General features: G+C 38.7%; 1 protein-coding gene and 1 long non-coding RNA gene across 6 annotated transcripts; one reads left to right on the top strand and one right to left on the bottom strand.

The window, feature by feature from the left end:
* Positions 1 to 5,521: 5,521 nt before the first annotated feature.
* Positions 5,522 to 8,042, top strand: LOC124171497. The gene is made up of 2 exons (XR_006867760.1): positions 5,522 to 5,805; positions 6,842 to 8,042. It is a non-coding gene; the product is annotated as an uncharacterized LOC124171497 (long non-coding RNA).
* Positions 7,822 to 22,548, bottom strand: LOC124171496. Of its 5 annotated transcripts, XR_006867758.1 has the most exons (4): positions 22,215 to 22,548; positions 13,262 to 13,748; positions 8,186 to 8,290; positions 7,822 to 8,041 (listed from the first exon to the last, which is right to left on the bottom strand). XR_006867758.1 is itself a non-coding variant. In XM_046550675.1 (3 exons), the coding sequence occupies exons 1-3, from the start codon at positions 22,269 to 22,271 to the stop codon at positions 8,268 to 8,270; spliced, it is 522 nt and encodes a 173-aa protein (XP_046406631.1). In that variant the 5' UTR covers positions 22,272 to 22,548; the 3' UTR covers positions 7,822 to 8,267. The 5 variants fall into 5 exon arrangements, 3 of the variants coding, with proteins under 3 accessions (XP_046406631.1, XP_046406632.1, XP_046406629.1); XR_006867759.1 differs by lacking the exon at positions 22,215 to 22,548 and adding an exon at positions 14,505 to 14,856 and having other exon boundaries at positions 7,822 to 8,290; XM_046550675.1 differs by having other exon boundaries at positions 7,822 to 8,290; positions 22,260 to 22,548.
* Positions 22,549 to 25,819: the final 3,271 nt, after the last annotated feature.

Consider the following 25,819-nt stretch of genomic DNA (forward strand, 5'->3'; position numbering starts at 1 on the left):
CGTGTTTGTTTATCTATGTCGTTCCCACAATTGTCAAACGTTGCGCTGCAATCGCTCCATACGGGCATGCGTTCCGATTAGCTGATATGGGGTTTTAGTGACGGTTTTAGCCCTTTTAGCGACGGAAAAAGCGACCGGACTAAAGAGATGAAAAATAGCGATGGGAATCCTCATCGCGATCCCTAAAAACAATTGCCGGCGACGATCAATTCGCCTAGTGATCGCGATAGTGATCACTTTCGCGACGAAAAAAATGATCGTGTGATTCAGGCTTAAGAGTACTGTCCTGACTTTCAATAATTTTTTAAATTTTCTAACTATTCTCTAGAGTCCAATTCACGGCGGTCATTGCATTATGCTCATCAAAATTACTTTTTAATAAATTAAAAAAATCAAGAACAAATTCAGTTGCCGATCAGTACCGACACTAGTATACCACAGAATGTAGTAGGCTGTCTGTTTCCTGAGCTAAAAACTTTTCCTTCCAAATAATCAACAAAAACATCTGCCAACAACGGAGAAAGTGGTGAGCCCATAGCGAGGCCACTACTTTGTTTGTAAAATTTATCATCGAACTTGGCATAATTTTCCGCCACACATATTTTGAGAAGGGTGGATAATTCGTGCTTCGTTTTTTCTGCGATCTTGGCTGCCTCCAGGAGATCTGTTGCTAGGCCGGTTGCTTCCTCTGGTGGCACACAAGTTATAAAAGGTAGACGATATCAAAAAATAAAAGTCTTGAGTTCTTCGGAGGTATGATGTCTTTAATTTTAATAAAAGATACAGTGTCCGGCGTGATGCGGTGGAAATCTCTGATATTCAGCTTATTAAAACAACTTGTCCGTTTCCACACCATTTTACTTTCACCGACAATGATTTCGGCATTTTGTGCCATTGTCAAGGTCCAGTTTCCTTGGGTGACAGCCTTTTTGTAGTTTTTCAGGAGGGGGAGGGAGGGAGGGGAGGGGTTATTGGGGTGTGTTCATGCCGAGGTTACTGATGACGTCAATGGGCGATGGGTTGGAGGTGGGGTAACGTTCAGAAGTGGTGAGTGGAATATGGTCGTTACATAATTTAAAATCAGCGGGGCAATTCACGATTTCAAACTGTTCTAAGAAATCCAGTTTCCTTGGATCAAGAAGGAATTGCAGTGCTGGTGCGGTATCCGTGATTCCATCTCCCACCACCTCTACTACTTGGTAGCGTCGGCGAGCTATCAACAACAATCGGCGAACTGTCGAAAACGCCTTAAAGATTCTATGTCGAGTCGATGCACCCTGCAATGTGCATCTATTGCCGTGTGACTTCCATATTTACGCTGAATTGAAGAATTGGCCAGAAGGGAAGCATTTTAAAACGGGCGACGGGCTTCAGGACAAACACAAAATTCATTTGAGGCGGCAACCTATCCCATAATAATAAACTGGTCCACGGGCACGACCAATAGGTTAGTTTCCTTCGTCTAAGAAAACGTAATGCATTGATTGCGATTAGTTACCCACCATTGGTGTATTCATAATATACTAATTTTTCGGTTTTAGTAATCCCAGTTAAAGACGAATGCCTATGGTCATTTTTTAACCTCATTTGAAAAAGGCCAGATTGGCGCCCATGCGATCCTCGTGACGTCACAGGGACCTAGTTTCTATACGAGTTCCACATTGTCTGAGATTAATAATGGATGCATGAGGCACAGAGCTCAGGGAAACATCTCTTGATAATCACCCATTAAAATTGCCTATGGTTAAAATTTCCTTCGTTTGATAGGGTAATAATTATCCTTATTTAAGCCAAGCACTACCTGCTAGCAGGGTACTCTGCTACCTGGTAGCATCCTGCGTCGTATCAGCGCTCAAAGTCTCGCCCCAAGGTCACCTCACAACAATATCGCGGTTCTTCGGCGTAGCGCCGGGTTTCCTCTCCTCTGTCTCTCTTCTGGTTTGGAGACGTGGCAAAGTGGTGTAACGCATGGTTGAGGCAAGCCATTGGAAGTCAATTCCCATATCTATGCGTTCGGCTGAAAATATCTCCTAATTCATAAAAAGGGTGGTTTCCTATTATTTTTTATTGCCTAAATAAAAAGATAATTACTCCTGGAGTACGTATTTCACGCTTTTATATTTTTAAATGACGATATCTATTTTTTGCGATTAAATGAAAAGTGAAAATTTTCAAGCGCGCGAAAACGCGACGTTTAAGTATGTATGCTGGGAAAAGCCCGTGCGACGTCATTCTGGTTCCCGCTGTCGCGGTGTGAGGTGACCTTGGGGCGAGGCTCTGGGCGCTGATACGACGCAGGATGGTAGCAGGTAGCAGAGTACCCTGCTAGCTAGTAGCGCTTGGCTTAAGTAAGGATTATTAATACCTTATCAAACGAAGAAAACTTTCCGACCTTAGCCAGTTATAATAAGTGATTATTAAGACGTTTCCCTGAGCTCTGTGCATCATGCAAGCATTGGTAATCTCAGACGATATAAAACTCCTATCTACTCGTATAGAAACTAGGTCCCTGTGACGTCACGAGGAGTGGCATCGCATGGGCGCCAATCTGGCCTCATTCAAATGAGGATAAAATTGACCGTTGCCATTCGTCTCCACTCGGATTTCTAAAACCGCACATATTGGCGAAGAAAGTATATAATAATACGTCACTTTAATGATTTTTTTCTCAATTCTGATTCAAATTTTTCTTTTATGAAAAATTCAAAAATCAATTGATTTTTTAATTTTTCATAAAAAGATTTTGATTCAAGACACGCCAGTGCAATAAATGACTCCGCGCACCATAAAATTAGCCGTTTTGTCAACTTCGTGAACTTTGCAACTCAACCTAGAAATAACAAATACGTCTACAACATTCGTCTTCCGCAATAAGTTGCAAACATTAATACAGATTGATAAAATGGCTATTGCGTATTTTTAGAACGCATACTTAGTTGTAAAATTATTTTTTCATTGGCATATATGCTATATTTGAGCAATTTTTTTCTTAACTTCTTGTGTGGATAAGGTCATGAAACTTTTCACATGAATTTGTTTAGTTACATTTCACACATTGAATTGCTTTTAAAGTTTCAACACTTGATAGTGATTTTTTCTGATGCACACACTTCATTGGTTGATTGGTTATGGTGCGTTCTTGGCATTACTATTTATTAATGGTTATTATCGAAATACAATGTACACTCACGTTCTTTAGACGCAGAAGGATCGCTCAACATGTTCCCCTACGGAACCCCAGAATCCATTTTCCGAAGAAGTCTGTTAATTTTTAATTCTAAAATTGTGTTTAAAAACTGCTTACGCACAGAAAAAAGCCGAAGAATTCATTTCAAAGTAGAAAAAATAGTACTATTCATCGAAATTTATCATTGAAAAAAAAACTATTGAATATTTAACCACATAGCAACGGATTCCTGCAGTGAAGATGATCATAAATGAGTTGAAGGGTTGGGTTTAATTGTCGAAGAATGGCCCTAAAGGACTCGCTAAGCTGAGTGTCTCAGGCTGGGCCTGAATGCTTCCGACATTGCTACCACGATCTTAGAAAAAGAGATTTTGCTACCTCAGCGGTCGCTTCCCTTCCCTCTCGACAGCAAGACACAACCTCCGATCGTTTACATCTAAAACATCCGCGACAACTATACCCAACGTCATTGGTCTTCCGCGTATGAAAACGTCCGTCGGCTTAACCCGAAGTTCGGTGCGAAAATGCTACGACCTAAGCCTTCGACGCCTGGAACAGAAGATGCATAGAAGACAAGAGAATAAACAGTCACACACACAAAAGTATTATTTTTTTTTAATCTCACGAACAAAGGTCTTATAGGGAGCTCGTTCATTGGAATCGGGCAAAATACATTGCAAGAATTGCATCGCCACAAATCCCGGCTGACTTTTAAAAGTGATTCTCCTATCGGTGATCGCAATCACAGGTAAGAATCGCAGTTACCATGGGCGCAGCTAGCAATTAAGGCTGGGGGGGGAAAGAGGTTTGCGTGCAACTAATACCGCGGGGTGTGTGGGGGTATGGAATACCCTCCAGGATACGGGGTAGGTGCGAGATTAATAAATTGCGGAATTTTAAAGATAAATAAACGATTTCAGTTTTTCCTGGTGAATACTTCTGACAAATATTTATCGGGTTTGCATCCAGGTTAAAGCTTTTATGCAAGCCGACGTTTCGGAGGATGGAAGACAAGTCGTCTTCCAAAACGTCAGGCTTGCATAAAAGCTTTAACCTGGATGCAAACCCAAGAAATATTTGTTATAGATAAATGGTTCAAAATGGCGAGTTTTATGGCTTTCTGAGGGAAACTTTATTAATCCTTACACTATTCTATATTATTAGTAATATCAATCTAATTAAGTGAAATGGATTAAACTTTTAAAAATTTATGAGCTCTGGGGGGGGGAGGGGTTTATCCCCCTAAATCCCCCTGTGCGATGTGCCACTAAAAAACACAACGGTCTGATAGGGGAGGGTCGTAAAGGGGTTGAATTATTCCCAGCTGGGTGGATCTTGGCCAAAAAGCGTGAACGCAAGGTAATATTAGTCCAGAGGCCTTTACTTATTTCTTTGTGAAACTCTTTTCTGCTTCTTATACTAAAACCAAACACGCACAATAGGTTCTGCATGTATAATTGTAACAGCCAGCGGTGGATGCAGAATAAGGGCCAAAGCAGGGGGTATCTATTACCTCTCTGCATTAGTGGGGGTTCGAACAAAATCACCACTCTATCTAGTGTGTATACACACCTTGGACACCCAAGGGGAGGGCTGTGGCCCTTTAAAGAACTTATACCACTCAATTGCAACATAATAAAAAAGCACGTAAAATAGGGTCTATGTTTAGAGCTAGTTTCTATATCAATTCGTTAGAGTAGGTATATATATGTAACGGAAAGCATATCTATAAATACTATATACAAGGGGGCAAACCCTTAACCAAAGCATTCATGAACGGGAAAGAGTTTCTGAGAGGATCATCACATAAGAATTTCAACCTTTCCGTGACTGTGCTGTGTGAATAACTCAGTCACCCCAAATTACGTTAATCTTGTTAACTTTTAAATTATTTTGTCCCTTTGACAATTTTTGTACTTGAGCTCTACCACTTGGTCATTATTTAGATGATGGATGATTTTTTAAACATTTATATTGTTTTTGAAAACTTCAATTTTTATTTTGAAAACTTTGAGATTTACCCCACAGCTGTTGGTGGGAAGAAAAAAAAAACTTGTTTATTCATATGAGTGCACGGATAAAAGTTGAATGCAATAAATTTTATTAACTTACCCCTTCAACAATGTCAACATTCTACATGATGGCACCTTTAGTAGTTGTTTTTCCATTCCATGATAGTCAATGCACAGTTACTTGCAATAGCAATTAATATGAAATATTCGACTGCCATTTCGGAGAAAATAAATGTAAAAACCTAAATGTAGCCTCCTATGTATTTATGAATTATGCATAACAAGATATTATATAATTAAAAAAGAAAGACATGGCGTTGAATTACAGGAAATACTAAAACAGTGCATATAATTTATGAATTGTAAATGGGGTACCCACGAAATACTCAACAATGTCCTTCACAAAAGTTTTCTACGCACAGTACAGGAGGGCAAAAGAAAAGGTTGGAGAAAGGTGTATTTGCTGGAGTGTCGAGTATTACGGTGCAATTATATTTGCTATTTACTAAGAGGACAATTTCCTACACAATGGGGAGTGATTTTTGAAGAGTAAGGATAGGAACGTAGAATTCCAGAGAACAATATAGAGTCAGAAATCAATGTTAGGTATGTGGCATTTTTTAGTGTTCCCCCCCCCCAAAAAATTTCTGGTACCCCTCCCCCCCAGAAATTCCTCGAACTTCCTCCGAACTTATCCGCAGAACTTCTCCCGCCAAGAACTTTTCGCGCTAAGGTTTTTTCGTGCAAAGGATTTTTCGCGCAAAAGGCCTGTAGCGAAATCCTGTCTCTGCAAAATCCTGTCTCTGGAAAATCCTGTCTCTGAAAACCCTGCCTCTGGAAACTCAGCCTCTGGAATCAGCCTCTGAAACAGCCCCGAAACAACCCCGAACCAACCTACCTGCAATGCAAGACTTATATAGGACTACTGCGGAGAAATACTTACTCCTTGGCAAGCAAGGGGAAATCGGTGCTAAGGCTTTAGTATTGCACTTGGAGTGAGAAGTTTTACCATTGTCCTATCACAACTCTCTCTCCCTCCAACACCTCACCCCAGTATCTCCTCCCCCTCCATGTGTTCCAATGAATATCCCTGTGATTCAACTGATGTCTCCAACCCAGAAGTTGAGGGGAAAATTCTGGCTGGTATGCTGTTGTCTCAAAACCAGGGAATGGTGTTTTGCGGAGCGGCCGTTTCTGCAGGGGCAGTGACGCATCAGTGGCGCAGTAGTTGAATTCGCCTGGCTACCCCTCCACTCCCTGGAAGAATCCCTCCCCTCACATCCTGTCTTGTCCTGCATAGCCAAGCTCTCTTGTGCTCGGGGAGTCGTCGTTGTCACATGTCTAGTGAGACATGGCAAATTTTGTGCAATTATTCTGCTGGTTTTTAGCTGGTAATGTTTCTTTTGGCATCATGAATTACTATCATTGTTTTCTGTAATACTTCTGATTTTTGAATACTCTATTTTGAATAGATATCGAACGGTAATAACTCGTAAAGTATTTTTTGCTACCTTTTTCTTGTGAGCTGTTTTTCTTGTTTGTGGAGTCTTTCCCTGATCCAGCTTGTGACCGACGGTTGGAGTATTTCCCTTGTCTGGACTTACGTGAAAAATCAACCAGATTTTACGACGTAACGTCACAGGTATATGGAGAGAAATGATTCAGATCTAATCTGGAGGAACTCTAACATATTGTAACTTATAACTTATTAATAAAATCAACCCAAATTATTTATTATGTTGATTCAATTCCATGATGTCACGCCTGAGACAAGTAATTATGGTAAAAATTATCATCCATTTCAGATAGATTCTAAATAAAACATTGAATACATATATCCTCTGTTGAAAGGGAAGTAGTAAGCATATGTTATCTTTTTCCCTGATTATTAGCAGTCAAAATAACTTGCAATATAGCAGATGACCATATATATATGCCTCCCTAACATACTGTGTTTACATTGCTCAATTGTACATACATACATACATGGAATGACGTGCTGAAAAAACACACTATTTGTTTAATTTTTTGGCTTGAAAAAAGCAAATATTGTTAAAAATACAAGCATGCCACCCTCGCATTGATAGGGAAGGAGAGGACCCATACAAGTGGGAAACTTGGAATTCATGGTAAAATATCGAGAACAAGAACGAAAGTCCCACCCCGATCGTATTCCCCATGTCACTGCCACCCAACGCAGACCAAAGGCCGACCTGAGAGACCATTGTATGTGTCCTGGAATCCTGGGTAATGTTTCTCTGAACATACTGATGATTCTTGTAATACCAAATCAATAAAAAATAACACTTACTTATCCCATGCCGTCATGAAAGCAGGTTCAGGAAAAACCAGGGCTTATATTTTTGAAGTAGGCAACTGACATCTGATTACATACATTTACAGGGATAAGTTAATGTAAATTGTTTCATTGCAGGTAATTGAAGGCGTTGCATTATTTGAGAATTGCTAACCTTAATTATAGCAGGAGCTAAGTGAAAGCGTGGTTAATTAAGTGATTATGATCTCCATTTAAACCTGACTGAGTATTCTCCTATTAAAAATTACTCTGGTTAAGGAACCATCTTGTACCTGGCAAGACATTTTTTAATGAATACCTACAAATTTGTTTTTCCACAGAATTTTTTATTAAATCACCACCATGATGATGTTGTCGGGACACAAGTCACTCTCGGCTGAATCGCCGCCTGATGTAGGGCAGCCTAAAGATAAACTGATACGAGGGACGTAAACTGTTGCATCGGAGACAGATCTGTCTTGGGGGATAACTGGCATCAACAATAAGGGAGTATAAACGCCGCAAATCCTCCAGTAAAGCCCCACTCTTGAAAAAAAATATATAAAAGAAAATCTTATAAAAAGAATTCTATAAAAAACCAGAAATGAGGCAAAACGATGTATATGAATTGACTGTATAGAAACTTCCAGACCAGTAATTAATCACTTTATTAACTAAAAAATCCTGTACCAGAGCCCAGATGGCTAATGGCATCTTCTCTCCGCCTAATATGTATTAGGGCATTTTCTCATCTTCTTTGGCATCAGTTGGACTAAACACTCAACTGCAATTCACCTGGAATGAAAAGAAAATTTTGATCATCTAGCAGTCCAAGAAGATTATCATGAGTGCGTGAAATATATTTGGCAATAAAAATTGTAATCAGTAACTAGAACCCATTATTATTTTATAAATTAATTGGTTAACATTACAAGTATATTGAAAATAACTATCCTGAGCATTTTAAAAATTTAACAATAGGTTTGTGGACCATAGTGAGTTTAGTTCATTTTAACTACAATTTAAGACTATTTACTATGTATCCGCAAAATGCATAATGCTTATAATTTAGAGTATTCAAACAAGAGTAGAAGAAAATATCAGATATCTGACATTCAACTTAAATGATTTTGATCAGCTAATAGTTCATGAATATCATCAGGCATGCGTAAAGTATTTAGATATATGTAAAAATTTGTAATCATATAGCAAATACAATCAGCTGCAATTAAAAAAAAAATCAATTGGTTACAGTCATTCACATACAACAATGACACACAACTTTGTTCTGAATATCCATAAACTTCTAATGTCAAAGGAGGACGTTAAATCAATTGTCGGGAGCACTCAGTTGAATTTGTAAGCAAGTTTGTAGAACGATCTTGTGTGAAACACAGTGTGGAAAAAAAGTAACTGATTTATTTTAAAAAGTGTCGTGTATAAATAGATTTGTGTACAGTGAATGTAAAAAGTGTTCATAATAGGGTGGTTTCCTATTATTTTTTTACTGCCTCTATCAATAGATTATTACTCCTGGAGTACGTATTTCATGCTTCTAGATTTTTAAATGACGATATATATTTTTTGCAATAAAATGAAAAGTGAAAATTTTCAAGCGTGCAAAAACACTACGGCTAAGTATGAATGCTGGGAAATGCCTGTGTGACGTCATTCTGGTTCCAGCTACCGCCGTGTAAAGCCACTATGGAGCAAGGCTATGAGCGCCGCTATGATGCATGCTGCTAGCAGGTAGTAGAGTACCCTGCTAGCTGGTAGCGCTTGGCTTAAATAAGGATTATAAATACCATGTCAAACGAATGAAACATTCCGACCTTAGGCAGTTTTAATAGGTGATTATTAAGAGATGTTTCCCTGAGCTCTGTGCCTCATGCATTGGTAATCTCAGACGATGTAAAACTCCTACCTACTGGTATAGAAACTAGGTCCCTGTGACGTCACGTGGAGTGGCGTCGCATGGGCACCAATCTGGCCTCTTTCAAATGAGGTTAAAATTGACCATTGCCATTCGTCTGAACTGGGATTTCTCAAACCAAATAATTTGTATATCATGAATACACTAATAATGGGTAAGGAATTGCAATCAATGCCTTTCGTTTTCTTTAATGAAGGAAACTACCCTATTGGACATTCTCCATGAAGGAGTAGTGTCAATGATTGAATTTATGTGGTGTGGACATAAAAAGTTTTCAATCCTCCACCTCACTGATAAGCACCATCGAAGATACCGTTGGTAAGTACATGAATCTGAATTTTAGTTATTTTCAATTGTATTGGACAAAATATATTTTTCACTAATGATGTTTCATTAAGTTTTTTTTATGTACTTTCATTCGTGTGGTTCCATGCAATATTTTTTGCACAATTCAACATAATGAAATTTCTGTTTAACAAACCTATCATGGCAGTTCATAGAATTTTGTTATAAAGACATTTCACTGCATTCAAAGAGGGATAATACGTGAAAAATAAGAAAATTCACCACAAAATTCAGCTTCCAAAAAGGCAAAAAGTAGTCATACCACACACAGCCATATATTTTAAATGGCATACACTAAATTTGTTATTCATTCTCACCCATTGTTAAACCATAGAACTCTTTTGATAAACTTAAAACTTTGTTAAAATAATCGTGAAAATTATATACATCATTATTTTCACTGTTCAACATAGATTATGTCCTAGAGACATAGTTGGTCGATCTTAGATATATTTTTCATTCTTATTCCAAATCTGTGCTTATATTCTTTTTATGATGTCTATTTCCTTAGGACAGCTTAATGAATATTTTTCCATTTACAGAGGTAGTCATTTAATTCATTCATATCTCGTGATAGCATCATTGGCATAGCCAGGGGGGGTGTCCAGGGGATCCAAACCCCCTCCCCCCCCCCCAGGATTTAAAAACTAAATTATTTTCCTTCATAAAAGAAAATGAAACATTGAAAAATCATGAATTTAAAAATTATTTCTTTGATAAATAAAGTTTTGTCGATTATTAAAATTAGTTGAAAAACCATTACTTTGTACCCTGTTTTTCAAACATTTTCCCCCATGGCTTCGGACCTCCCCCCCGAACAAAATTCCTCCCTACACCACTGGATAGCAAGTGAGCAAGTGAAAATGAAACTTTCCTGCCTGCACATGAACGTATTTCATAACCACAGCCCATCTCACACGGTGCAAGATCCAGTATCTGAAACTCATAACACGTTGCAACCTCTCGCGTGGGATCCATCCTCGTGCATGACTCTGACACCTTACGCCGATTAACAACTTGCCACTTGCTCTCTCGTGGGAATTGGTCTCCGCGTATTCCTCCAACACTTAATGCCGTTACACGTTGCAGTATCTTGGCGTGGGAAGGTGTATGATGTGCATAATCATGTGACCTTTTCCGGCCAATAGGAAGATGCCGAGAGGGTCACGAGACGGACGCGACACGGGAGGAAGCCTCTTGGAGGGAATAGACACGGTAAGCCTCTTACGCTGTATCTCGGAGGGGGAGTTTGTACCTGTGCTCTGACAATTAAACGTGTGGAACCAGACTTGCCATCTCATTCTGCCTTCTACGAACCTGGCCCTTCCTATAAGCTTAGTGCTTACATATTTATAATGAAGGTAAAGCAAACAATTTATTTTTATTTGCGTACATTTTCTCTTATTTAAGATTGCTTTCCGGGCTCACTAAGAGCTTTCTTCTTTCTAAGATCTTTTTAGAGATGATAACACGAGTGCACTCGTATTCCCACTGGTCCATATAAGACCTGGAAGTATGAGACGCTTGGAAAAAGGAACACGGAGCTCCCATGATTGCAGCTAGCAAACGATCGCATCCGTTTTACGAATGGGATAATAAGCCCTGTGTTTCCTAACATTAAAATGCAGTCATTCTGGTGATTTTGCATACAATTTTATTTATAATGAAGATTGCGGAAAACATCAAATGAGAGTGAAAATCATGCATTGATAATCTGCGACACTGATATGCTACAGCTGGATAATGGGGAGTCTGTAGCTGGGAGGATAATGGGGAGCTGTATTTGGAAAGGGATTATACGCAAAAAAAGTAGAAAATTCACCACAAAATTCAGCTTCCAAAAAGGCAAAATGTAAAGTCATACCACACTCAGCCAAACATTTTAAACAGCAGGTGGGAGGCATACGACCCAAATTTGTTATTCATTGTCGCGAATTGCTAAACCATAAAACTCCTTTGATAAACTTTTAACTTTGTCAAAATAACTTTGAATACTATATACATTGATCATTAATTACACTGGGGAACAGCCATTTTGCAATCTTAGATCTGTGACTTTTTTCTGACTAACTTTTGGTCTCTGAAAGATTCTCCTGGATCATTTTTGGGGTATTACTCTAAAGAATATGTATCATACGACCATTATTGCAATTCCCTCTCCTGCATGTTCCATTCATCGTGAAATAAAAATGCTGGAAGATGCTCATGTAAAAGTTTTCAGGAAAAGCAAATTTATGAAAATAATATCTGCGAGACAAAAATGAAAATTTGTTCCAACACAAACAACTAAGATTAATCGAGGAAATTAATTATGCATTTTTGACATGATCACGTGGTTTCGGAGAAAACATTTTGTGAGAACAGAAATTTTTCAGTTGTCATCATCTCCAAGCAAAGGAGACGGAATACATTTTCCGTATTCCATGAAAGATATAACATAGTATCGCCAGAAATGGTTCATCAATTATATCACCTGTTAAACATTTTCACTATGCAATACATGATCGATTTTAACCCTTTTACTGCAGCAGCCTATTTCAGGTGGGATGCACGAAGACTGCCAAGGCTATTTTCCGGAATTAGCAACATTTCAGGTTTAAAAATTTCTCAGCTACTTAATAATATTTAATACTTCTAGATTTTTTCCCAATTCCTAAGATATATTTATATCTTATAACCATAGATAGATTATGGGGGCTTACTTAAATTACAGCCGATAAAAAGGCTAAAATCACAAAAAAAGTGAAAAAATTTCGCTCAACCAGCAAGGACCGATATATCAGCCTGTTGGCAGTAAATGGTTATATCAATTTTTCAAATTGTTATCTAGGAAATGTTTAAATGTTTGTTCAGAAATACCCCCCCCCCACCACCTTACCATCTTCCCCCTACCCCCCCACCTTATCAAACATCTATTTACGCTAGGTCTTTTTGTATCACCCCTAGCGAAATATGGAATCAATAAGGTAGTTACCTTCATCTAAGGAAACGAAAGGCATTGATTGCGATTCCTTACCCACCATTAGTGTATTCATAATATACAAATTATTTGGTTTTAGAATTCTCAGTTTAGAGGAATGGCAACGGTCAATTTTAACCTCATTTGAAAAAGGCCAGATTGGTGCCCATGCGATGCCACCCCACGTGACATCACATGGACCTAGTTTCTATACGAGTAGATAGGAGTTATACATCGTCTGACATTACCAATGCATGCATGAGGCACAGAGCTCAGGGAAACGTCTCTTAATAATGACCTATCAAAATTACTTAAGGTCGGAAAGTTTCCTTCGTTTGATAGGGTATTAATAATCCTTATTTAAGCCAAGCGCTACCTGCTAGCAGGGTACTCTGCGACCTGCTAGCAGCCTGCATTGCAGCGGCGCACATACCCTCACCCCAAGGTCACCTCACACGGCGAAAGCGGGAACCAGAATGATATCACACAGAGTTCCAGAGAGCATTTATTACTATTATTATTCCCTCACCCAACGAACAGCGTTCAGTGCATCTTTGCGTGGTGGTTGAGCGTGCTCTTCTGCGAGAAGCGCTTGTGGCACACACCACACGCAAAGGGCCTCTCCCCCGTCTGCACCCACAAGAGAGTGTGCAGGCGCCACAGGATCTCGTCTGGGTTCGATACCCGTGATTCTGTTTCCCACCCATGGGTGGCGGCGATGGCAAGGATCCTAGTACGGTTGTACCCAATGTTCCTCGTAGTGGTCGAAAGAGTCGGCCATTCAGACCCCAATGTGAGTAAGAGAAGGAGCTCGTGTCCCTCCCACCTGGTGAGCTTCGGGGAGTCCTTGTTGTTTGCCAGGAGCGTAAGCAGCTCCAGAACCTCCTGGTCTGCGGGTGTGGGCAGCATTCCGGGCGCGGTGGCCGGGAGAAGCTGTCGAAAGTCTTGTTCCAGGGAGAGGGCCTGGGGAGCTGGCTGCGATGCCGGAGGCTGTGACTCAAGGTATTGCGATGGTTCTTGTGTGGAAGGCAGCAATGGTTTTGTAATGATAGGAGAAACATCGGCGTAAAAATTTAAATGTCATGCTGAGCGAACAGAAACTACATGACAGAAATAATGAATTCTTAAGGGCATTTTACACGGGGCATGGAATTGTGCAGATTAGAGCTGCATTAATTTCTAAAGTGGCGTGGAATTTCACGAATGCATGAACGAAATTAGAACAGGGGCTATTCTGCCATCTCGCATCCACGCATTCTCACATGTGTTCCAGCAATTCACCGCTTTACACGACACAATTTTGATTGCGCCTTCGGACGTACGTCAGATTGAACAATTCCATGTACCCTGTAAAACAACCTTTAAAATAGTAAAAGAAGAGATTTGTTAATATTGTCAAGCCTATGATTTTTCCAAAGCCCTTGAAAGAGTTCTGATGCCCTGAAATATTATAATCACCTGGAAAGCATCAACAATCTCAATTACAACATTAACATGTTATCCCTCAAGCCGTCCCAATAGGCGCATGGCCGAGGGTGAAATCAATTTTTTCAGGCTGTGTAACTGATTAAATTTGTATATGAGAGCGTATGGGTTGGAGAATTGCCAAATTCGACCCAGAAATATGAATATGAAATATGAAATCAAGTCATCGCACAAATTCAATAGAGTTGAATAGTTTTTGCAGATTGCTGTGTGGAGCAAAAGCAGACTTTTTTCAGGTCTTACTTCATTAAATTCACAGAGTATTCTGAAAAGACAAAAAGGCCCACATGATTCCACGATATCACAGCTTCACAGGTAAGCAGACACCCTCGGGGAACTTCAGAGAATCTCTCACGAATTGGATGAGAGAAAATTTAGAATTCCTTACACCTCCAATTCGAAGCATTTTCCATGAGAGGAGACTTTCAGTTCATGACTTTACCTGTGCGGTTTGATGGCACTATGGCTCTTTGCGTGCTGGGTCAGGTCACTCGCCTTGACGTACCGTCATCCGCAATCCCCATACGCAAAGGGGAGCTCCCCCGAGTGGAGAAATTTTACAACATTCCAAGTTATTACCACGATGGATAAGAATTTTAAAACACCCAAAATTACTTATATACTTTTAAATAATATTATATTTATGTATATAAAAGGACAAGGAATACAGGCGGTCCCCAACTTTCGCACACAATGCGTTCCCGAAAATGTGTACGAAAGTCGAACCATTGACTTCCATACTAATTAGGGTTTACGTTCCAAAAGAACGTAATATACGTACTAAAACCTTTTTTTCACGGATTTTATTTCAATTCACTAAATTTTAATAATACGTCAATAAAACTCCTCAAATCATCTAATTTCTTTCGAAAATACGCAGAAAATGTAAATAAAAGTTAAAAAAAAAACAAGAAATGCGTTGACTATCGAGTGAAACATCCTCTTGGCGTTTAAGTTGACATTCCACTTATTACGTCCACTATAAATAAAAAGACATATCAAGAAGCATAACAAAATGTAATTGTTGAACCCGCGCTCTGGATACCTTTTAATTTTTACACCAAAATTCGACATTCGGCAGGTGACATTCCTGATCGCGTATATTCGCATGTTATTCAAAAAAAGACAAACGAAATTCGGTTGATATTTCGTGCAATATCGTTGCTGAAGGTGAATTAAACAGCACTCAAACGAAAAAATTCAATTAGAAAGAAGATCTTACTAGTTTTATTGAAAGCTATTTTATGATGTCTAGTCAACTTTTTTGAAAAATATCTTCAATGAAGGCTTTCTTCTTCTCTTGATGAAGGAGCCTATAGCAGGCAGTCCCTCTCTCAAATAAGTCACCTAGATTAGACTCAACTACCAACAATTCCCTTCATTGTATACGTTCGTATTGTTCGCATATACTGCCATTTGAAACAATTGAATGTTGGGATGCGCACTGAACATCGCGGGAATTCAAAATAATTACATACCCACATACGAAAGTCCAAATTTATCGTACGGAAGCCAAGTAAAAGGTGTCAATTTTGAACGTACGAAAGTGTGAATTGTACGAAAGTCGAGGACCGCCTGTACATTAGTTAGCACATGTTGAATTTAAAATTTAAATTTATTCCATGCAAGCTAAGACACCGTTTAGACCTCATAAGCAGATGTTGAAGCCACCTGGAATTCTATTCTTTGTGTTTTTGAAACTTACATTTCGATTCTGTTGGTTTGCCTGACATTCCACGTTTCCATGCAGTCATAAAAAATATATTAAGCTACTGCCCTAATGATTAAGAAAAACACAAATTTAGGCCAGAAAATGGGCGTTGAACTGGAAAAATTATAGGTGAAACGAATTTGCAAAATCAGAAAATACCTACACACACAACCAAAGCACCTGTAAGTCTAAGACATTTCACAACACTTTCTCTTCTCACTAAGGCTATTAAACGCTGGCCTGCTCAAAATCACTGGCCCCTAGTCCTGGATCTGACTAGGCTGCTTGCTGGCAATATCACCATGCATCGTCTAGTTAGAAGCAGCTGCTGAACAGTGATTTCGTCTTATAGCGCACTTGGTTGTGCCTCCAAAGTGGACTGGAGTTCGTCTTCAGCCACAGCTGACGTAAGCGACGAATTAGAGCGTGTGGTGTTTCTATCCTTTTACCTCACGCAAAACAGACTTGCGAGTATTCTGCCTACACTGCAGGATGTGTGCAATATTTAACACTCATTAAAATCGAAGTGCAGAGACATTCTGTTTTTTTTGTTATTTTTGTGAAAGCAGGACTTTCACGCTTTTGAAGAATAATACAGTGATAGAGCTCTTTACATCGTAATGGAGGGGACCAAAATTTGGTCTATTTGATGCATGGAGGTTCACTATAGAGAGATTTTAGTGATAGGCACCATTTTTACATATCCCTCAGAAATTAAGGCACTAGTGTCTTTTAAACCATCATATATATGTGTTTAAACAAACATGCATTTACTATTTAATAATTGCAGAAAGCGAGTGCTATCGCATGATTTTTACCATGATCAGAGAGAAAACGATGTGATCTCTCTTAAGTCAACAGTCACTTAAAATGATTAGGATAGTTGAACATCTTTTTTCTCATTTACTGTTAGGTATGCTCTCATATGGAACAAACCGGCACAACTAATGGTTAATGTGAAAATTACAACATATTAAGGGTGTATGTATAAAAAAAGGTGAAATGTTTAATGCTTAAAATGTCATTTAATGTACGAAATTGCAGCTGCATTAATGGTCTCTAGTTGCCTCGCTACAATTTGCAGAGGTAGTTAGGCCATATTGGGTGTTTCTCCTTGGTGCGATAAGTGGAGGTTTTACGATATAAAGAGGTTAACTACATAGAGGTTTGCCAATAAATTTACCTGTAAATCTGACAGGAGCGTAGGCGTGGTATGAAGTATGGAGGTTTATGATATAAAGAGGTTCACAACATAGAGGTTTTACTGTATTAATATTAAGTAAATTATAAAGGCATAAACCATAAATCAAAATAATTACAACATCAGAATATTGTGACAATGAAAACAAATGATTCATTTTCCATTGTTGTACGTATAGTGCCTTAGTATATACACACATTCACTACAAACTAATGTGGTATCTGATAAAATTAAGATTATTTTTAACGTGAATAGATAATCAAGTTAAAGTTATTAACGCATGCAAAATCTGATTTCATAATTCTCAATATTCTTGTTGCTACAGAGATTCAAAGTTTGCGAAAACTACTAAATTCATTAGCACTGTAAGAATGCTCTGCGACTTTAATGAAGATTTCTCGGCGCGGAGTTGAGAATCCACAAAATTGAAATGGAACATAAATCAAATCAACTACCTCGTTCGCTAGTAATCTAGAGCTTGGATAATAAAATGCACTGAGAAAAAGATACATACTAAGTGATACATAGGTTTTCCTAAAAACGGGACGAATAGTTTACTGGCACCACGTAAACGTTTTGTTTATTGGACTCTGACGTCATGCTTATTTGTTCCAAAAACGCGTAGGCAACCCAACATATTCACAATCTGCAGTCTGACGTTAAAACGGCAATATTTTTGCCAAATTTGCATTTAAGCCCCAGCATAGACCAATTTTCTAACCACTCCCTCAGTGTGTCATCATTGGATTCTGTGCCGTGACGTCACACACAAGCGTTCATGATGACATTGTGTTTTCAGGCAGCTGATGAAGAGTTATTTCGAAAGACTCATACCTCCGTCATAAAAAACGTCATTCATCCACAAAATTTCCATTGAATACATAGAGTTCTTTCTCTAGTACTTGAACAAAATCATGCATGTTCCCCATTGCAGATTCTCCCGGTCGTTGGACCCCCTGTTCCATGAAGAATGCACTCAACATGAACTCCTACGCTCCAGTCGTCTGCCAGACCACACTCCATTGAGTGGTCACCAGGGTTTGGGAGTTTTTATTTCCATTCAATACATTCACCTCCTCAAGGAGGAACTCCGAGAGGAAATCTGAGATCCTCCTCCGAGAGGGGAGAATAGGAGAAGGGAGAAAGACGAAAAACTCGCACGCGTTTCTGAAGCCAGAATACTCCCTCCCGATCGAGGAAGAGGACATTTTGTCGTGGAGGAAGAGCTATTTTGAGGATTATTTCAGGTAACCAAATGTTCTCCTCTTGTTAGAGCTATGCTGTGAGGACTCTGAGAGGAAATGAAAAGTGGGTCCCAACCGCCATTAGGGTCCCTCGGCGTGAGAGGTCCGATCCTTTCCTATTGTCCGCGTGGGGATTACCTCGGCCCATTCCGGCTCTCAGTGTCCCACTCAACGAAGGTGCTCATGGTCACTTATTTGTTTATGAGTTAAAATAACTAAAAACGCTCATGTTGCATTTATTGAAAATCAATGCGAGGAATTACATTCTGTTTGTTCTGCTGATTGGTTCCAAATTTTAAACGGAATTCTAGCGTTCATATTAACGGAGTTGATCATCACCTAGAACAATTTTTGGAGACGCTAAGGTTAGATGTTTAATTGTTATTTTTATAACTTACTGGCAAGTTTATAGGAGCGATATTGTAATGGTTTACATCTAAAAATATACGTTACTCTGTTAGCTACATTCTAAGTGTACATTTGCGGTGAAATTCGATAGAATATCCGAATTAACTTCTAAGAAAAAAGCCCTCGTAATGTAATAAAATATGATTCTCTCAGTTCTTTGTCGTGAGCCAAAATTACAGCGACTATTTTTTATAACCTCTTGCCAACCTTTGAATACAAAGATATTACAAACGATTTTCGCTATAAATACTGATTATTGCATATCCTAAAAAATCGTAAATTTAACCCATTTCTTCCCAACGTTGCGTGAACGCAACGCAAACTTTGCGATTTTTTCTCTCCGTATTTGTTATTGATAAGTAGTTAATGTTTTTAGTATAGGTAGTTCAATGCTTTCTTAAATGCTATGAATTTTTTCACGGAAGAAATTTTGTAACTTTTGTTCTTACAATGGCCTTTTCATTTATATGTAAGTTGTTATTTTAGGTTATCTTCAAAGTTTACATATTATGTTAAATCTGAGACACTCGATGATTATAACTCTCTGCAAATACAATGATGCATTTGTATTCTAGGCCATTGCAACAGATTGGGTGAATTTGACTATGTGGTTCTCAAATTATTTAACAATAAAGCAAGTGTTGCGTTAACGCAACGTTGGGAGGACCCCGGTAATCTAGGGAAACGGCGCGCCGCGGCGGTAGTCGTGTAGAGCGTTTCTTTTTGGACTGAAAAATGAAAAGCTTATCAAGAATATGTTACCTTTTTATGGCGAAACTTTAGTTTCAGGCAATTGTACAGTATTTTAGTCCTAAATATACATCTATATAAGTGTTGAAGGGTCTTTACTAGGATGTTTGGCAGGTGGTGAGTTTTTACCGAGTTGTGACTGTTTGATATTTTTGACTTCACGTATCGAGCAAGATTAAATCAGCGTTTACTTGTGCTATAGTGGAAATTTACTGTGACCTAAACAAAGGATGCATAAAAACTTTGCTATACAGTTCTCCAGAAAAATGTCCAGATTTCTGTAGGCGTCTGCAATTCCAAGACATACTGGCATTCTAAGTTAAGAACGATCTGTTTACCACAGTTGACAAGTATGTTAAAAGCAAGTGAGTATGTGAGGGTTAGCAAATAGATCGTAAAGTCGTATTTACGTGGTGTTGTTGACTAGGATTCAAAGGGAAGGTAGTGGGAGGGTAAAATGCATAGTTAGGCTGGGCGGGGATATCCCGGCACCAATGGGTCTCCGTGCACAGTGGGGGTTGGCGAATGAGCAAAATGAATGGAGAGATAAGAGGGATCACATTATCGCATTATTTTCTGAGAAATTCATGCCCACTGGCTGCTGACGATAATGAGCTGGTAAGGCTCCAAATGAGGGTGCAGGTTATTTCGAAAGAAATTTTTTGAGAACTATGAGTGACTATGAATGCATTGGGATACCAAGAAAAATATTTCTTGGTATTTTGACTCAGGTAAAGGGCTTTCTGGGTATTACGGTATATAGAAGGGGCGATGTTCCGTTCCATCTGCTTTTACTGTATCTGTGGTTGTCTGTTGAACAATCGTTCCCTCCAAAGAACCTGAACTCACATTTGCAGCCTAAGTTGTTCACTATCGCCAGTGATCATAGTGCGTGAAATTCTCAGAAAAGATTCCAAAAGCGTGGTATTTCTTCCGTTCTGATGTTTAGTGGTTATAACACCTTAGCATAAAATATTACTGGAGTAAGGACGTGTTCCTAATGTGCATCAAACGATGTTCCGGAAGCGTTTTGTTGAACCTAAAATGTTCTTACGCCTGACTGGTAACAAAAGTTTGGACCAGGGGGATAAGTTTTCTAAGATACGTCCATACTTTGCGAGCTCAACCAAATATTTCTACGGTTTGATCCAATTTCTCATAAATTATCTTTTGACGAGAAGATGATGCCATATTTTGGCGAAAGTGAAGGAGCAATTACTCATTATTAGCAGTCACATGTTTAGTGATTACCAAAAGTGCTATATTCATTTACATACTGATTGGTCCTCTAAAATTCATGAACAATACCAAGTTTAATCTATATTTTGGGTTAATTATATATTTGGGTTACAATAAAAGCAAATTATTTGCAAAAATAAAAGAGTTCCGAAAGAAAAGCAAAACGGCTCATATTTTATTCATGCACACAAACATTCTTGAATAAATTTTAATACAATGCAAAGAAAGAAAATGTTGTTTTACATCGAAAAAACTGACATATTATGTTTTTTTCACTTTCCGATAATCTTAACGTACAGAGAGCGAAAGAAGAAAGTGTAAGGAAGAGAAAAGAGAAAAGTACAGGTCATAAGTGGTTCTGATTTTTAGTAGTTTTTAGTGTTAGTCATCGGAGAATTTCGCAGTTGTTCACAGCCCTGCGTGTCTATGCCAAAAATTTCTCCAAAAACTATCCCGCATGGCCCAAAAACTGCGCGGAATAATTTATAAGTGCTCTCCAAAAATGTTTCAAATATAGTTAAAGTTACTAGTCATTTTATATTCAAAGTTTTGCCATTTCTATCACTTCTACAGTTAACTCTTTCGCTGCTGTTCAATCTCCGGAAACCTTCTCCTCACATGCGGCGAATATGTTAAAATGCGTTTCGTGGGCCCATGGAGCAGGTACTTCCAGGATGGGTGTGGTGCACACTCCGAAGGGTCGCTAATCCACGGCCCTATCCTGGACGAGCTCAACCACGCAGGACTGTCTCTTCGACCCTACCAGCGGGGGGCCTACCTCCGGAAAAGTGACCACTCTGACTGCGATTTCAAATTCAATCACTCAATCTGATCATCAAAAAATAATTGTTTTCATCGCACTCCCGCCAATCAAGCACGTCTTTGAACCGTGTTTCTACGATGAAAAATAACGATTTTGTTAACTCTTCTAGAGACGTGGCTGCGGACAACCGGAAAAATGGCCATTTTAGCAAAGTTAACAAAATCGTTATTTTTCATCGATGAAACACGGTTCAAAGACGTACTTGATTGCATGATTAGCGGGAGTGCGATGAAAACAATCATTCTTTCATGATCGGGTTGAGTGATTGATTTTCAACTTGCAGTCGGAGAGGTCACTTTTCGGGACGTAGGCTGCCTGCTCGTAGGGTCGAGGAGACGGTCCTGCGTGGGTGAGCTGGTCGCGGATTAGCGACCCTTCGAAGTGCTTCGGCGAAAGAACTGACCGCATGTCTCCACTCTGTCCAGAGCTCTGCCACATGTGCCGTAAATACTTTTTTGTATTGCTCTAGCTCTTTTGGGAGGAAACTCTTTTCGGAGGAAAGCCTTTTCATTCACCTCTTGACATATGCTGGAGGAGAAAAAAGCTCTGAGAGTTTTTTTATTTCCTCTGAACAGAGTTCTCCTCCCAAGAGTTTCGGAGGTAAGGAGTTGGGAGGAATACCTCCTGAGTTTCCCCCAAGGAGGACTCCCAAACCCTGGTGGTCACCTGCAGGGGCATCGCCAAGGAACTCCTGTCTTCACTCCACTGCCGCTGTTTGGTTGAAGCAACAACTTCTCAACCTGCAACCATGACAACCTAAAAAACAATAAGGAAATTCTTATTTTAGAGAAACTGGGCCAAAAACATCCCCACCAGCCAAAAATGCTTATTTTCTGATTGTACGTCTTTAAGAGATATCGTAAATATAGTACAGTGTGTCCTCGTTTAACGCCATCCAGTTTAAAGTTGTTTCACGATAATGTTGTCCAAAAATTGAAACCCTTCATCATTTAACGTCGTTGCCCTGGTGAAAATGAACTGTTCGATTAACTGTTCGTAAGCTGTGCATGTACTGTGCAAACGGTTCACAAATTTCCTGGGCCGTTCATGAATTGTTTGGGAATTGTTCGCACGCTCTAACCTGGTACCCACGAACAGCCCATGAACGGAATGCCTTGTGCACGGCTCCTGCACAGTTGGACATATTAATCTTATTTTTCCTCCAAATCAAGTAAATATTTATATTGTAGAAACTTTACATCCTTATTATTCCCATGAAATGTGTTTTCTATGTCATTGAAATACATCCAATTAGGTTCATATTTACTGTGCATGTTATTTAACTTGTTTCAATATTCTGTAGAACGCTTCATGAACAGATATTCTAGTTCTGCACATCTCCTCCACAATTACTAAATGAAATAATTTATCCATGATTCACTATTTTACATAATTGATGATCATTAACATATCATCATGAATTAAGGAAAACAGCCATCATTGTGTTCATAATTTTCTAAGCAAAATTAGGATCAGATATGGACTTAAAACTTGAAAAATTTCATGGGCCGTTCATGAAGTGTTTGGGAATAGTTCGCACGCTCTTCCAGCAGCAGGGGCGTAGCCAGGAATTAAGGCTGGGGGGGTTTAGGTGCAACAAATACCGGGGTGTGTGAGGGTATGGAATACCCACCAGGATAAGCGGTAGGTGCGAGATTAATAAATTGCGGAATGAACGGAACGCCTTGCGCACTGCTTCTGCACAGTTGGACATGAACGCTTCATGAACAGATTATTAAATTCAATAGCCCATCCCATTTCTTCCGCAGTCACTAAATGTAAAATTTAATTAATGCTATTCGTGATTCACTATTTTGCATTAATGATAAGCATGAATTACAAGAAACAGGAATGAGTGCATTATAAGGGAAGACATTTAAAATTAGGGCTAATATGTTCAAAAATTCAAAAGTGCTTTAACTCCGTGTGAATGTTTATGCTGAGTTATTGGTGAAATGAGCAAAAATTGCCAAATTGGTATAATGAGGGTAATATATATTCACATTGACAGTTTTAATAAAAGTGTCAATATATTAGTACAAATGTTTTGAGGTTGCTATGCATTTACAACAATAATGAGAGCAAAGTAAATAAAGTGGTGAATGTGTGACTTTCAAATACAATCCAGAGCTTGTGCAATAACTAAAAGTACTGCAAATAACCCCAGAAGCTTGAAAATCTTAATTCCCAAAGACTTGAGAGCTCTTCCTGAACAGTTAAGTTTCATTGGTATGCAACACTTCAGTTCAGCCTAGCTACAGTTTGTAAACATATCTACCACAGCTTCCTGATCAAGTACTGGTATTACCTATTAAATGGATTTCTTTTTCTTGACCTCAATTATTTAATGATGATTAACGTCTTGGTGTATAGGTCTGAGAATGATATACAATTGTTATGAATAATAAAGGTTGCATACCTGGTGAAATTAAATTGTTCAAGAACCATTCCAAATGTGTGACACAAAATGTTCAGAAACTGTAGCAGAAGTGTTCATGAACTGTTGGGGAACCGTTCTTGTGGTGAATTTTGGCCCATATTGAAGTGTTGCAAACAGTTCAAATAAGCTGTTCATGGGGTATTTTCCTGCTGTTCATGAGTTGTTTTCAGATGTTCATGACACATTCTTTTAACTTTACAGGGAGTGTTTACAATTATACCAATGATGATTAATGTCTTGGATTGTAGGTCACAAAAAATACATAAAGAATTCAATTGTACACAAATGTATAAGAAGAGACAAGAATTTTGGCATATTATGTATGTAAAATTGAATTCTTTTTACATATATTCTTTTATTGTAACAAAACATGGTAATAACCTTTCATTCCTTTATGCATAGGCTGATTTAGGGGGGGGGGGGGCATGCCCCCCCCTAGACGCTTGAAAAATAGACAAGATATTTAGTATATTTTTTTGTTTAATTGGGAGTCTAAATCATTTACCTAATTTTATATTAATAAGTATTTTGTTAACATAAAGAAAATATATTGTGCAGTAATTTTTCTACGTATATTGTTACCCATTAAATCTCAAATATGAGAAGACTGTTTGCCTGTCACACCCATGTGCCCCTGTCAGAAAAATATCCTGGATCCCCCTTGCCTTCATGTATCAATTTAATGTAACCATTATCATTCATAGCCCAGAATAAGGTATAAAAGGAATATATCGAAATGTTGGTCAACAATTTTGCATATTATTCTTACAATTGTTATTTACACAATTATTATGGTCAGACCTACACTTCGAGATGTTAATCATCATTGGTATTATTGTAAACGCTTCCTTTACAGTTAAAAGAATGCTTCACGAACATCTGAAAACACCTCATGAACAGCTGGGAAATGCCTGCTGAACAGCTTATTGGAACGGTTTGTCACGGTTCAATGGGCCAAAATACAGTCCGTGAACGGTTCAATAATAGTTCATGAACACTTCGGGAACAGGTTCTGAACACTTCGTGCAACGCTTCCTGAACGGTTACAGAACACTCCATGAACAGCTGAACACCTCATGAACAGCTGGGAAACACCTGCTGAACAGTTTATTGAAACGGTTCGTCACGGTTCAATGGGCCAAAATACAGTCCGTGAACGGTTCCCGAACAGTTCATGAACACTTAGTGAACAGGTTCTGAACACTTCGTTTAATGCTTCTTGAACGGTTCATGAACAGTTCATTTTCACCAGGGTGCTGCTTCGCGATAATGTTGTTCAAATTACGCGCGACGAAAAAAAATTGAATGGCAAATAGGACGCAAGCGCATCTGATGTATAGTAAATATTACTATATTAATGCGATTGATAATTTTCGTTCAACAGAAAAGGTTGGCGTGGGTAGCACATGTTAAATATGCATCTGAGCGAATAATTATCTATTATCTGAACATTTATCTGATTCCAACCGAAAAAAATGTCCACGAAGACGAGTGGCTATCCTGGAGGTTCTTCAGATGTGAAGAAAAAACGGCGACATTAGAACAAAAACTTGATATTATTAAATGAATTGAAGAAGGTGCAACTGCTGGAGAAATCGGGCAAGTTTTAGGTTTTCAGCTTGAGTTTTTACAATTAAAATTTCTTCTGTTACTGAAAATATCAATGTTACGCCATTAAAATACTTTCTCAATTTAGTTAGTATATTTCTTTTAATAATGCCTTATTCCCAACCTTTTATCGTTCCACTGTGCATGAATTGCTGTATATATTAAGTGTGTACAGATC

Source organism: Ischnura elegans, chromosome X (assembly GCF_921293095.1).
Source record: "Ischnura elegans chromosome X, ioIscEleg1.1, whole genome shotgun sequence".
In the NCBI taxonomy this organism is placed as follows: domain Eukaryota; kingdom Metazoa; phylum Arthropoda; class Insecta; order Odonata; family Coenagrionidae; genus Ischnura; species Ischnura elegans.